Source organism: Manduca sexta, chromosome 9 (assembly GCF_014839805.1).
Source record: "Manduca sexta isolate Smith_Timp_Sample1 chromosome 9, JHU_Msex_v1.0, whole genome shotgun sequence".
NCBI lineage: Eukaryota > Metazoa > Arthropoda > Insecta > Lepidoptera > Sphingidae > Manduca > Manduca sexta.
Window position 1 is genome coordinate 6,038,639 of NC_051123.1, and position 14,157 is coordinate 6,052,795.

Consider the following 14,157-nt stretch of genomic DNA (forward strand, 5'->3'; position numbering starts at 1 on the left):
CACAGCAATCACGATAGATGGCGACGTCGATCCTGAATCACGCTTGCACAATTTGAGCGACGCATTGCATATATACCATCGCACTTACTGCGGTCCAAGAATTGCAAACAATAAACAACCCTGCCAACTCTTATCCCCTTTTTTTTCGAAGGGAAAAAATGCGTTGTCGCTACCACCACTTGAGGATGAGTGGAACGGTTATGTTGGTTGCACTGGTCTTACGGCCCAGTGTCAACCCTTGGGAGTATAGCATCATTCGAGCGAGCTTTGGACCGAGTTCTTATCCCTATATATGCCCTATACCGGCATATCAACCAAAACCCAGATGGCCTTCACCGACGCATACGGGATGGCCCCAGAGTATCTTGTTGTACTGAGATGCAGTCCAGTGTCGAAGCTTCCATACAAACCAATTCTTAAGGACTTCCCTTTTACGTTTGTTTCTGTTTTCCGGTAAAATTGGTCGCGGTATGTAAACTGGGGCATTTTTTTGCCTCGGGTCACCTTTTGAACAATGTCACCCTTCGCCACTGATGCAGTCCATGCAACTTTTATACATTAAGCTAGACTTTAAATGTAAATTATTGGAAAAGTAGTTTAACCTTTGTCTCCTTTAGCTAGAAAAGTCTACGTATATTGTGTTACTACATTTACTCACCCGGTAATACCGAAGCCGTTAACCTGCATTTTCTCATAGAACCATGTCTTTTCAGATTCCGAGAAACACGCCCCGATGAATACTCCAGTTTTTGTGTCTCGCAGTTCTTTTGGGTTCATACCTAAACGACAGGAATAAGTACTCAAATTACAATAGCATAGAGATGATGAGATTATTTTTATGAAACTTAACATTTGGTGTACCAGAACAAGCGAAGTTTAATATCATACTTTGTAATTAGAAATTATGTGTACTATTATTATCGTTTACAGGTCTAGCGCTGACTATCAGGCTAGCTACTTGTTCGTCTCTTCATTTAAATGTATAAAATAGATTGTGATCTTAAGCCTGTTGTTTTATAATTTTGAAAGACAATTTATCCTTTTTTGTCAAGACGTACAAAAACAAATTTCAATCGACACAAAACGAATTTATATTAAACCACTAAACTAAAAAGGTTTGAGAAATCGAGCTTTTTATTTCCATTTCAAATAATACATTTCGTTTTTCGTCTACAGCCAATTTCGATTCCCGTACACATTTTTCATAAACCCACAATGAATACAAATCACTCACGATCCATAAGTAAAAATATTTCACAATAAAACCGAAAATACATACAATCCACCCACACGAAACAACGGGTCCCAAAGAGCCCCATACCCAGTTTCCATTGGATATAGAACCCTATATTATTCCAATATGGTTGAGTTTATGAACAAATGATTTCGCCTTCCTCTACACAAGGCATCCTTTCAGTATTCCATTAAAACATAAGTACACGGATTAGGGCATATTTCCCACGTTGAATAATTCAACGTATGTATGTTATGATAAATCTATTAACGGATGGCGTATGGTTTCGTCGGGAACCTCAAAATGTCTTCAGATCTCTTTGATATTCGTATAATGAAGCTTTGCCTCGGTCTTCATATTTTTATTTTTGGTAAATATTTTTTCATTGGCTTCTTTGAGTCCATACTCAGTGATTTGGATTTGAAGAAGAAGAACGGTAAAATGTTTGTTCTAATTACAGACGGTTTTCACCTTTTAAACTATCTAAAGAAAGTTCATTAAGATTGCTTGAGTTATGCGGAGGATACGTGTAATCATTTAGATCTAATTTCACTTCAGAGTATAAGTGGTAGGTCGTTTAAATCCATTATAATTATTATTATGCACGAAGATATATTTACACGATGCTTATTGAATTGTCAAAATACCGCAAATGTAAAATATCATATTCTTTTCTCCTGTCCTTTTAATTTTTTATCAGTCTGCAATTAAAACTGATGTTCTTTTCTATAGCGGCATTTTATGGGTGATTAGTTTTTATAAAAGCAATAACATCAAAATTAATACAAAATTGAATCCAGAGATTTGGACATTTGTTGCTTAATATCAAACAAACTTTAGCCAAACTTGTCTCGAGAGTCAACAAAATTTAATAGTATTGTGTTGTGAAAATACGAGATAAAGACGAAATACTAAATAACAAATTAATTAAGCTACATTTTGCTCATGTCTTCGTCTACTTCAAATTAGTATAGCTGCTATCCTCAGACATTCTCCGGTACCCAATTAACGTGAAATTACAAATTTTTTAGCAAATCACCCGTATTGAGTTAAAAGAATTTTAATTCTATGGACGGGTTTTGTTGACTCTTTGAGTTGGTGCAAGTGGGGTAAAACAAGCAAAAGGAGGTGGTGAAAGATTCTAACTTCGATTCGTAGCTGGGGCAATGCTACCCGCGTTTTTATCATACTTTATCAAGGACAGGAATTCCAGAAACCGGTAGAAAATTTTGGATATACTTAGTTTGGCACACAATTATAGAATGTTCTAATTTAATCACATGAATACTTCTATCCTAAGATGTTTTTATTACATAGATACGTTGTCTGAGCTCAATACTGGCAAGACGAAAGCAAGGTAATTGCCCAACATTCACTTAGTCCCTTAGTCAACCTCCAACTACTGTCGCGGCTAGTCGGCTTACTAACTTTTTGTATTTTTATAAATAATATGCCTTCCTGTGTTTTTAGACGATGTACAAATTATACTCCAACTGTTAATGAAAAAAACGTTTCATTTCGTACGTTAGTAATAAGTATACACTATATAAATTATTTTTTAACTAATAAATGCATTTTATTCGACTGTTATGGCGACGGGGCGGTCGACGCTCGGGTATACTCGGGCCCACTCGGGCCGTATCAATGCGAGCCGCTAGGGCTGTGACTAAAATATGTACTGCGCTGTTTTTAAGTGCAATTTTGTTAGTGTATGACGCGTCTTTTTGTAAAACGTCATTGCTTCTATCCAATATAATTTTACTATGTCCTCTTCCACATGCACGAAGCCGCGAGAAATACTTCGTATCTTCCAGTCCTCAATGTAACAAAACTTTTTACTACTAAAACAATGGACTTAACAGTAACACCTGTTATTTGTAACTTTAAACTTTAAGCCATGGTCCACACAGTTCGCCCAGAAGCCGGATCGCCAACTTTGGACGTTAAATGAACAAATTTAAATTCCACAGGCCTACAGAATGATCGTAAAGCCAATATTGAGTTATAATTACTCTGTGTAAAAGTTTTAATGGATTTTGAGATAACAAGACGATTCTTCTTGTTCGATCACTTAGTTTAGAACATTATTTTATTATGCGATTTAGATGCTTATCGCACTACGGTGATTTTATATCTGTGTTTCCTCTCTTAAATATATTTAATAAATTATTACATAGTTGGTGTATCGTAATTTTATATCTGAACTAGTAACCAATAACAAACGGAAGAGACCACAATAGCAACATTGCAATGTTGTATTGCAACTCAAAAGTGATTTAATATCTTGCACCAGACCGTTTAGCGCGGAAAATTTTAGACTAACGTTATAATACTCAGACCGTGAATGAATTTGATTCCGAATAGTATAAACACAATAAATGTGTGTATTTTGATAATACGTGTTTGAATTATGACCTTGCCATATAGTTAATTCACGTCATAATTTGGGACGAAAAATTAATGCGTAACGTTAAATACCTCATAAGCCTACTCCATTCAGCAAACAGGCGTAAGTTTACGTATTTACAATTGATTAAAAATCCATGGTCGCTATAAAAAAAATATCGACTATTTATATACGGTCAGGGGACCCTATTCTGTTGACGGGGGGAATCTATATTTTTGCAATTACTGCTGTTCTAACCGAAGGACAACCTTTATAGCCATTTAGATACATAGAAAATTTCTGAATTCTATACCTATATGACTACAAAAGCTGTCCTTTGAGTAGAACGCTCGTAATTGTAAAAAGACGGTAATGCCCCCGTAGACGGAATAGGGCCTCTTGAATATCCTACTAATATTATATGCGAAAGTTTGTGAGGATGGATATATGTATGTTTGTTCCTTTATCACGAAAAAGCTAATGGACGGATTTGGATGAAACTTTGCAGTAATATTGCTTATACATCAGAATAACAAATAGACTACAATTTATTATTATTTTGTGTAATTTGATTAAAATATAACGATACATATCAAGCAAGTAAAAATAAATTATCCCGGAAAACTCCTTCACGCGGGCGAAGCTGCGAGCAAAAGCTAGGACTTTATAAAATCTAAAATAAACGGCTTCATGAACTAACCGCGTCAGTAAATAACTGACACTTTGATCCCTCTAATGCACATTATAAATTGGAACGATGCATTGTGGTCGGGTAATAGTTAGAAACCTAATTAATTTTAAGCTCTCCGGTTAAATTCAGCCAGTCAAATACAATTTAATCATTCAAGTTTCAAAGTGACCACAATGCATTTTAGTGGCTTTCATTATTGAATCTACCGCTTGCAAAGTGAAACCTAAATAGTTTTAATTGATACTATTTATTCAAAATGCCGATGGAAGAGTTTAGGAAGGAATAACTGCCGTACATAGTAAGTGGAAAGCCCGCCATAATCCGTCTGGGAATCGCGTTCAATGATATTTCGTTAACAAGATGGCCACGATCTTGACTATAATATCAGATCAGGTGTAGGAAATTTACAGCTTCAATTAAAAAAAACTGTCGACTATAATATAACATATTTTTTTTTATCTTAAAAGACCTAGTTCAGTAACTATTCCGATAAAAATAAATAAATTTATGTTTAGAGGACTAAGTAAATTTAACAACTTAACTGATTGCCGAATAAATGTAACCGTCAAGTCAAACCATTTTCAAAAATGAAGAGCGAAGTTAAAAGAAAATAATCCTTTAAATTTTCTGCATACCCGGCTTTAATTACAAATGCTGAAAGGAATAGCGCCTTCAATGGAAAACGAAGTATCACACATAATTGGCGCCAAGACGGATGTAATCCGACGGAGTGCTCTTCAATTCTTCGACAGACGAATTGGTACAATTATGTGCAAAGTATCATTGGGACGTTAGAAAATGGGGTAATTTCTTTCTCCATTGCTCTTGTTCAAAATGTATTCAGATATTCAAATTGTGCTTGATTGCTGGGATTCTAGTTAATGAGAAAATGGTGTTTATGCAATTGTATTAAGAGATAGGCATGTCACGCGCCTACATAAAGACGCCACGACTGTTTGTAAATAGTAGCAACACCAGAATTACATATTATAAAATGCATCTGATACAATTTAAACGCCATGTATTTAAATTTTATTGTATAACAATTTTCTTCAAACTTGAAATGAATGGAGATTTGCATTGTTGCTTCCAAAAATAATTTGTCAGATAATGCCTAACTCTAGAGAGAACTAGCTATCTGAAGAAGTAAAATACCCACACAACTTTAACACAGTGCAAATCTGAAATCAGATTGACTCAATGTGTTTAATCCCCTAGTTTCTATGAATTTAACCACTTTAAGAATAAAGAAGAAAATTGAAGTATTAGATACTTATAAATGGATGCTTATAAAAACGTCTATCTCCCTTATTCATAGACGTTATTTATCTAAGGACGAAGCATTGCTGTGATAAAAAGTCTTTTTCTCAGCTTTGTTTATCTGACAGCCAATTAAATTCAAGTTGTATCAAAATATAAGCCAATCACAACGACCCTATGGCTACGCACTGCGAAGGCTGCCATGCCGTCAGCACTGAAAAACAGACTTGTTATCACAGCAATGCTTCGTCCTTAGATAAAAAACGTCTATAAATAAGGGGGTAACTCTTTAACGTAAATATAGTATGATATTATTATGATCTTTAAAATTAACACTAGTGAACTCAGAGACGCGTTTTTCGACGCGAATAAAAAGGGATCTAACCTGCATCAATAACAGCCTCGTAAGCCTTCTCTAGCAGGATCCTGCACATGGGATCCATGGTGTGTGCCTGTTTGTAGTGGACCCCAAAGAATGAAGCGTCGAATTTATTCACGTGGTTGATTTTGCCGGTTCGCTGAGGGATCTCGGGGTGGGCCAGCTTCCATCGACGCGCATCTCCGGAAATTAAATCCACCTATACAAGAATTGAGTAATGTTGCAATTTGGTACATAATATCACTTGTTCTGGCTTCAGTAATAGTTATAATATTTTTGGACGAAATAATCAATATTTTCAATTATCATGTTCTTTATTCTTTTGAGTAACCTTTATTCCATATCCACCTATTTCATAAATTGAAACTCTGCGTGTATTTTAGCATTAAGTGACCAAATATTTACGAATTCATTAACAAGATTTTAGTCTGGTAAAATCTCCATGGCTATATTTAAACTCTTAGTCAACATGGTCGGATTATAGAAATTGAAAACCAGCGCTGCAGCTGTATTGCAGCAGCATTAGGCTGAATTAGTAGCCCATTGTTGTCACATTAATTTAATTATTTGTAAAAAAAAATACTTTATTTTTTATAACTACATTTTGTGCCAATAATAAAACTCTTTTTCTTCTTTTTTTTCTTCTATTATCCGTCATCTCACCTTATTAAAAAGGTTTTCCTGAAGGTGCATAACGGAGTCAGAGTCAGGGAAGTACCCCGACACCCCCGTTATGTAGACCTCATCGCCGGGCGGGGGGTGAGACAGCCGGTGTCCTGACGTCAGCCTATCTTCCACTACTAATGGTGGTGCCATCTGGAATAAATAAATAATTCTTTTAATTTGGATGACTCTTACGCGGGTGAAGTAACAAGGTAGTAGATTATAGATGCAAAGTTTATGAAGGTTTCTAGGGTTTGGATGTTTGTCAGAAGTAAATGCAAACTTTTGAAGGCATCAAGATAATAAATTTCCCGCAAACGGACCAGGAGCCTTAGACAAGATTCCTTTGTATAATCGATAAAGCTTATAAAAAACATAAATCAGCCATGCGTGAATTGGACTCGCATGACGAGGCTTTCATACAAATTTGTAGGTAAGGTATCGAAGTATATACGTTCAAACTTGAGATAATTAACTATGCAGTTCGATTCCTAAACACGAGTATTACCAAACGCAAATTATAAAATAATGTCAACGGGAAGTACCAAATAGGTTTTGATACCTTTGTAAAATCGCAAAGTATGCGAAAGTATCCGACATAGATAACCGATTATCTGTGGCGTAAGGAGAAATTTTTCAAAAGGTAGCCCGAGGCAGAATATTTATTTTGCCTCGGGCAATTTTAGGCATTTGCCTAAGTTGACATATTATCTCGGCCAATTCAACAGGAAACAAAAACTAGCACAAACGAAATAAACCTAAAAGGGAAGCCAATAGGAATTAAGTTGTGTGGACGCTTCGTCACTGCCGGTCGTATTATATTTTAATGGCGTTAACTTACAATATATTTTTTATTTCAGCTGAAAGAGAGCGTAGACCCGAGTATTTAATATAAATACCAACTTGTTACCTTTACGCGTTCCTGAGGAAAAGGGTATTGATAGACGAATGGACATAAAGGGCTCTTTTTGAGGTACGGAACCATAAAAATGGAAGGAAGAGACAATCCTTCCGAGAAGTCACAAGAAAAAGCTATTGAAAGAGAATAGAGATGTATGAAACTTGTATACGGCCTCAAATCTTGGACTACCACGTGTACACAATATGACGTCTAACTTCTACGGGAAAATTGTGCGAAGCCGCGAATAATATAAATATAAAGCAAAGTCAATTTTTGTATCTCTATTACACAATTATATTTACAAATCAAATAGCGTTGAACATTAGAATTGTTCAAATTCTAATTTGCAGTAAATTCTGTGTTTCGTTGCTTAAACTTGATTCAGAACTTTGTACAGCCACCTTTTACTTCCTATCACAAAGTTTGACCGTATTTCATTATTTCGTATGCTAAACAATTTTGTTTTACGCAATAAATGTTATTACAATGTTTAATTGTGGTTCTGTTGTATTCATTTTCATAAAATCGACTACAATAACTTCGTGAAGTTACATGTTAAGGCCACATTGCAATTATTGGAAATAACACAATAAGAAAATTACGGTAGTGTTTGACACAATGTACTGTCGACTGTATGTCATTTCCGTAAACATTTTATTTTTATTGCAACGGCATGACGAGAGGTTACACCATGGTAAGCGATACGACCGCCCACGAACAGGAGCAAATACCATTCAGAACTTTGAATTACGAACTAATTGCAACCACCACCGCTAATTGCAGATCGATATAGGTACCCGCGTAGATGGAATATAGCACCCTAACTTTTTAAAATTATATATAAGTATGAAGTAAAAATGGAAACATTCGTGAAAACGTATTTTTATGAATCGCTTATCTTCAATATGATTCTGATCTGGAAGCATTCCAAACGATTTTTTTTTTTTACTTTGAATGACGAGACGAGTTTGCCGTTCGCCTGATAAACAGTAGAAACATCACCCAACACCTTGAATTACAGAGTATTGTTTGGTATTCCACTGCGCTCGCCATCCTCAGACATGAGATGTTAAGTCTCATTATTTCCAATGGTTAAACACGCTACAATGTCCTTCAAACCGGAACGCAATAGTGACTACACACTGCAGCTTGGCGGCAGAAATAGACATTGCGGTGGTACCTATCCAGGCGACCTCTCACATGTGAGACACCTACCACCAGTAATTTAGTTTCAAGTAGTACGCCATATACCTAATCGCAGGTATATTAAATTCTATTTACTTTAATACCCTAAAACGTTCCATTTGCACTTTTAAATTATTTCTAATTTGTATTCAAAGCTTATGCAAATGGATTTGAATCACATTTACGTAGGTAAATAATGAGAACTCGACGACCCCCGGCCTCTAGGGGGATAGATATTATATAACAACGAATAAATGATATTTACAAAGAAGATTTACGTCAAATATCGTGGATTTAAACATCATTATTGAAAAAATTACCGATGAAACAACAAAACCATGTTTAAAGATAACGTAGTTTTGATATAGAATTACCTATCATTGGTAAATCATACCTGACTAACAAAAATATTTTTCTTATAAGTATATTTAAATAACTTAAAACTGTACGACCAACGCCACGCAACTTCGCCCGCGTGCAAAGTCTTTCTCAATACAAAAGTCGCTAAAACACTGTCAGACGCCAGCACCATTTATTTAGTAACTTTCCTTTGAGTTTCCTGCATTATTGTAATCAGTAGGTAAGCCTTGCAACCTCTTCCTATTTACACTATTCGTCTTACTACTTACTATTTACTCATATATTAAAAACAAGCGAGACGATCATAAAAATCTTTAGAGGTAGCCTATATTCAGCAGTGGACTTCTGAAGGCTGAAAAAAGAAGAAGAATCGATCTGGTTGCTCACCGAATAAGTAAAAGTGCTATAAATACAACACCTACCTATTAAAATATACGTCATAATCCAAAATTACGTAGCAGATAGTTTTCTTATGACCCTCACACCGTTAACCTAAGACATTTTAAATTTCAAAATGTCCAGCAACTACACTGCAACATTTAAAATAATTACTATCTAATGGTATTTTCCTTAACTACCTACACGTCGTCGAAGGAAGTAAATTACGACCATTTGAATATTTTTATTTACATATATTGACTTCGGGAAATATTTTAACATACAATCAAAACGAACCTTGGCACTGGGCACATAGAATAAAGAATAACATTATATTATACCAGCGGACTTGGTAGACAGTTTCCTACCACGGACCGCAATTTATGTAAACTACCTTTAATATTTTAGGTCTCGACAACAGCGCCACCTATCGTGTTCAAAATTCAAGCTTGAACTAACTGAACTCTTGCAAAAATGTTCATTGATATCGGCAATCGCGGCTTTACTGTTTTAGTTTTCTTCTTACGTTTGGAAGACTTTGCAGCCTTCGTGGTACTTAGATAATACATAAAAGACGCGGTTTAAGTCCACGGTTAAAAGGCCAATTGATTTAAGAGACATTTTTTTGAAAATTTTTAACTGTTTCAAAAAGACATAGAAAAAAGTGCTGATTTTTAACATCTATGAAACTTAAAGTCGCAAAAAAATGTCGCTATGATTTTTAGTATAGAGCGTAAAGAGGGGTCGGTAAAGGTAGCAATCCTCCCCCCAAATAAAGTATTACCAACTAACAATTAATTGGTTTTAGACTTTTTAAGACAGAAAATCTTGTTATTTTTACAAATAGATACGAATATCATTCCACGCTCATTTTTGTTGTGATATCCCCCCCCCCCCTCCTCCATATTAAAACTCGCCTTTGCTTTCCATATACCAATTACGTTGAAAATGGAAAATTTTTACGTCCCCGGCAATATCACATGCCCTGTCCTTTCTAAATAATCTACGTCTACATAATAATATAATCAATCATACAGACAAACCAATCATGAGAAAACGCGCTATTATCTCGTATACGGGAATAAATCATAATTCCTTTTATTTTTCTCCTCGTATCTTTGAGAGATAATCACAGATAACTAGGTTTATTTATGATCATTGCGTTATTAAGCAGAATTTCTAACATTAGTCATACATGAGAAAAATGTATTGGAAAATGCGATTTATGGTTGATTTTTCAATAACGGTTAATAAAATATCTATAACATTAACGAATAAAAAATCGCATCTGTATGAATAAATTGGAAGAATGGTAAAACGTTTAAATTCAGACGGGTTATATATATATTGCTTATTTGATTAATAGCTTTTACATGATGATTGAAAAATTGGCTCTTAGTTTGTATATTAATGCAATATATCTAAAAATACAGGTAGAAATTCTATAATACGTAACACTAGGACGTTAAGATCTATAATACGAATATAAATACTTTCACATACTATATTAAAAACTAGTGTTCTAAATAAATGTACGTATTATCCATATTTACATATGTATTATAGCGCATTAAAAGCGACGATAGCCCAGTTGGGTATGGAACGGTCTGCTGAGACGAATGTCCGCTGGTTCAAATCCCAAAGGCACACACCTCTGACTTTTCTAAAAAATCATGTGTGTATTCTTTGTGAATTTATCGTTCGCTTTAACGGTGAAGGAAAACATCGTGAGGAAACCTGCACATCTGAGAAGTTTCTCTATAGGAATTTCGAAGGTGTGTGAAGTCTACCAATCCGCACTAGGCCAGCGTGGTGGACTAAGGCCTAATCCCTCTCAGTAGTAGAGGAGGCCCGTGCTCAGCAGTGGGCAAGTATATAATACAGGGCTGATATTATTATTATGTTGTATCTTTCCTGCGGGAAATCACGGCATAAAGGCCTGTCCTTTTGGAAGGCTTGCGTGGGGACACGGATCCAACACGTAGAGGCCCCTTTAAGATACATTACTCTAGTTGGGGTTTATACACCTTGCGAGTACTCTCTCTGTCTGTACTTATGGAGGAAATACAGCCAAAGACAGCGCTTGCAAGGTGCAGGGACTATTGCAGAAAAGATGGGAATTATATTGGGTCTATGGATGGGATCTAGCTGGACTGGTTGCGGGGCTATTGATTGAGACAACGGGACGCCTGCCAAGTAAAATGTCTCAATCTTATGTATTCAAGGCAGACGGTGACTTGCCCCCACTAGATGGGCATCCCATAAGTGGCGTAAGCCAAGGACGCAACACCGGTGTGGGTGGCTTAAGGGTGTCGAGAGGTGTGCACCGGTTTCACCATCGCGGGTCGCTATCGCGTCCCGGAGCGGGTTTCCTCGCTATTACGCAGATTGAGCACTTCCACCCTGGAGCTGAGGTTCTTAGCTCTTGCGACTTCCACCCCTAGCCGGCCAGTTAAGGCAAGCCAAGGGTCAGGGGGTCTCATTTAGCCCCCACGGAATCAGGGAACGCGGTGTCGCCACTCACCGTCGGCTCGCCACAAAGCCGCCCCTTATTATTATATAGCGCATTAGAATGATCCGTGCAGTAAAGTGGGTACCATGTGCATAACCTAGGAGATAGGTCACATTGAGGCACCGCCCAGATACTATAAAAATATTTGTCAAAGAATACTACAGAAATGTGTTCTTGATATAGAATCGTTTTCAAAGGATCCCAATCTCAAACTTCAATCCGATTTCTAGAATGAACCAATCACCATTGAACCAATCAAAATAACTCATTTCTAAGAATGCCAAAAAAACTATGTTCTGATTGGTTAATTTGCGATAGAATGAAAAAAGCGATCGTTAACTAAAAAGCGCTTGTTTCTCAACAAACTAACAGCGTGTTTCTTACTGTTAAAGAAAATCACACAAGTAAAGGTACAAGTATAGCCCGATTGTATAATACGGAAGAAGCAAGGAAGTCCAGTGTTTCAATAAAGTGTATACTATCTTCATGAATAAATAACCGGACATAAGAGATATGGATGACACAAAGAGGAGGAAGGCATGACCCGCCATGATTGATTTATAGATTTTCATTTCATATTCTGTTCCGTTGTAAGCAATTTTTCTGATAGAAATATTAGATTTTTGATATATGAAACAGATTATATGAGATTTATTGTCAAATATAAGATAATCTGAATTGGGAGGGTTGGTAACAATTTTATTAATAAACTGGGCCCGGAATCATGGTGCCTTTTTACAATCGTTAAAGCTAATAGAAATAATTGTGTGGGAATGCTCTCGATAAGTATATCGTTATGATATATCATTCTCATAGGTAAGCTTAGCGTAAACGATTGTAAAAAAGCATGGATACGGTCCCTGGTAATTTATGAATTAAGTATCTGCTGTTAAAATTACATGCTGTACGTCCCTTTAATTTACTTTTAGTGTTTCATTCTTTGGTAGTAGTTTAAATCGAAGCTATGGCGATAATCTTGATATGGAACCTTTATGATTTAATTTTCTTTGTATTCAAATTCCTCAACGTTGCCATTGCGGTATTTAAAATTAAAAAGTATCCCAATATACTTGTAAAATTGTAAAATATAAAAGGTATGAATACTTTTATTTGAATTAAAAAAATAACTCACAGTCAATTTTAAAATACACACTCAATAAGAAAAAGCAGAAAGGAATAACGAATTCTAACATTAAAACTTTCTAATGTAATTTTTTTTCTAATTCAGATCTTAGATAATTAATAAAAATTGCCAGAGAAAAAAAAATCATTGACCAAAACTTACCTTTATCCGCTTTGAATTTCCAAAATTTCAAAAGAATATTCTCGATCCGGGAGTCGAATTCAGGACGTGGACACCGGCGGGCTACCACTACGTGTTTGACGCGATGACCTTACGATGCATGTTTATAAAACAAGTAATTTAAAAATGTTGGAAATATAGGGTGTTTCAATTTAGTTATTATAGCGTGAGTGAATTTTGCCATATTTCTATAAAACCCTACCTGGGATGCATTATATGCATGGATTTTTGAACCATCTCAATCAAAGTAACAGAACGTAGCGAAACGAACAATTAGTACTGTAAAAGAGAGTATTCAATAAGTAATGATGCAATATTGTTATTTTCTAGCTTCTGCTAGCATAAAAGAGTTTTTCCAGAATCAAAGTAGCCTATCTTATTCCCTGGGTCTCAAACTATCTTCTTACAAAATTGTATTAAGATCCGATGGCAAATTTTTAAGTTTATTGCAATTATACAGACGCAGCGGAAGACTGTTGTATAATATGTAATGTGGATGAATTCTAACTTATTTTTAAATTAAACAGAGTGCAAATGAGTTAGTGTCTTGATGCTCATTGGCATCTTATAAACATAACATTTTCTTTTTGAAATATAAAGCGATGGGATTTATTAGATGTATTCATCATGCGGTTTTACTTATATTTAAATTATGAAAACTAAGCCAAACATGAACAGAAAACCATCTAGGAACCCCAATATCAATTTCTCGAAGTAAGCAATACTAAATTGAGCTGTTATGTAACAACGGAAGCAAATGACTTGTTGGCGAAACCGATTCAAGTGGCAGAACTGAACGATTCGAATTCAAAGCGTGCAATCGTTCTTCTAAAGAGCAATTAGCAATTCCCGACCAAGACCCAATTACCTGCTGGATGAACTTGTAAGAAGTGTTCGACAGATAT

The 14,157-nt window shown here is 35.6% G+C and overlaps 1 protein-coding gene across 1 annotated transcript in view; it reads right to left on the reverse strand.

The window, feature by feature from the left end:
• The window catches only part of LOC115441336 (fatty acid synthase), a 49,188-nt gene extending 35,859 nt beyond the window's left edge, over positions 1-13,329 (reverse strand). The window contains exons 1-4 of the mRNA XM_030166092.2: positions 13,235-13,329; positions 6,614-6,766; positions 5,957-6,149; positions 659-779 (exon numbers count right to left, since the gene is read on the reverse strand). Of these exons, the coding sequence (XP_030021952.1) occupies positions 659-779; positions 5,957-6,149; positions 6,614-6,766 (467 nt within the window). The 5' untranslated portion in view covers positions 13,235-13,329. The remainder of the gene's footprint in view (positions 1-658; positions 780-5,956; positions 6,150-6,613; positions 6,767-13,234) is intronic.
• Between the last annotated feature and the right edge of the window lie 828 nt (positions 13,330-14,157).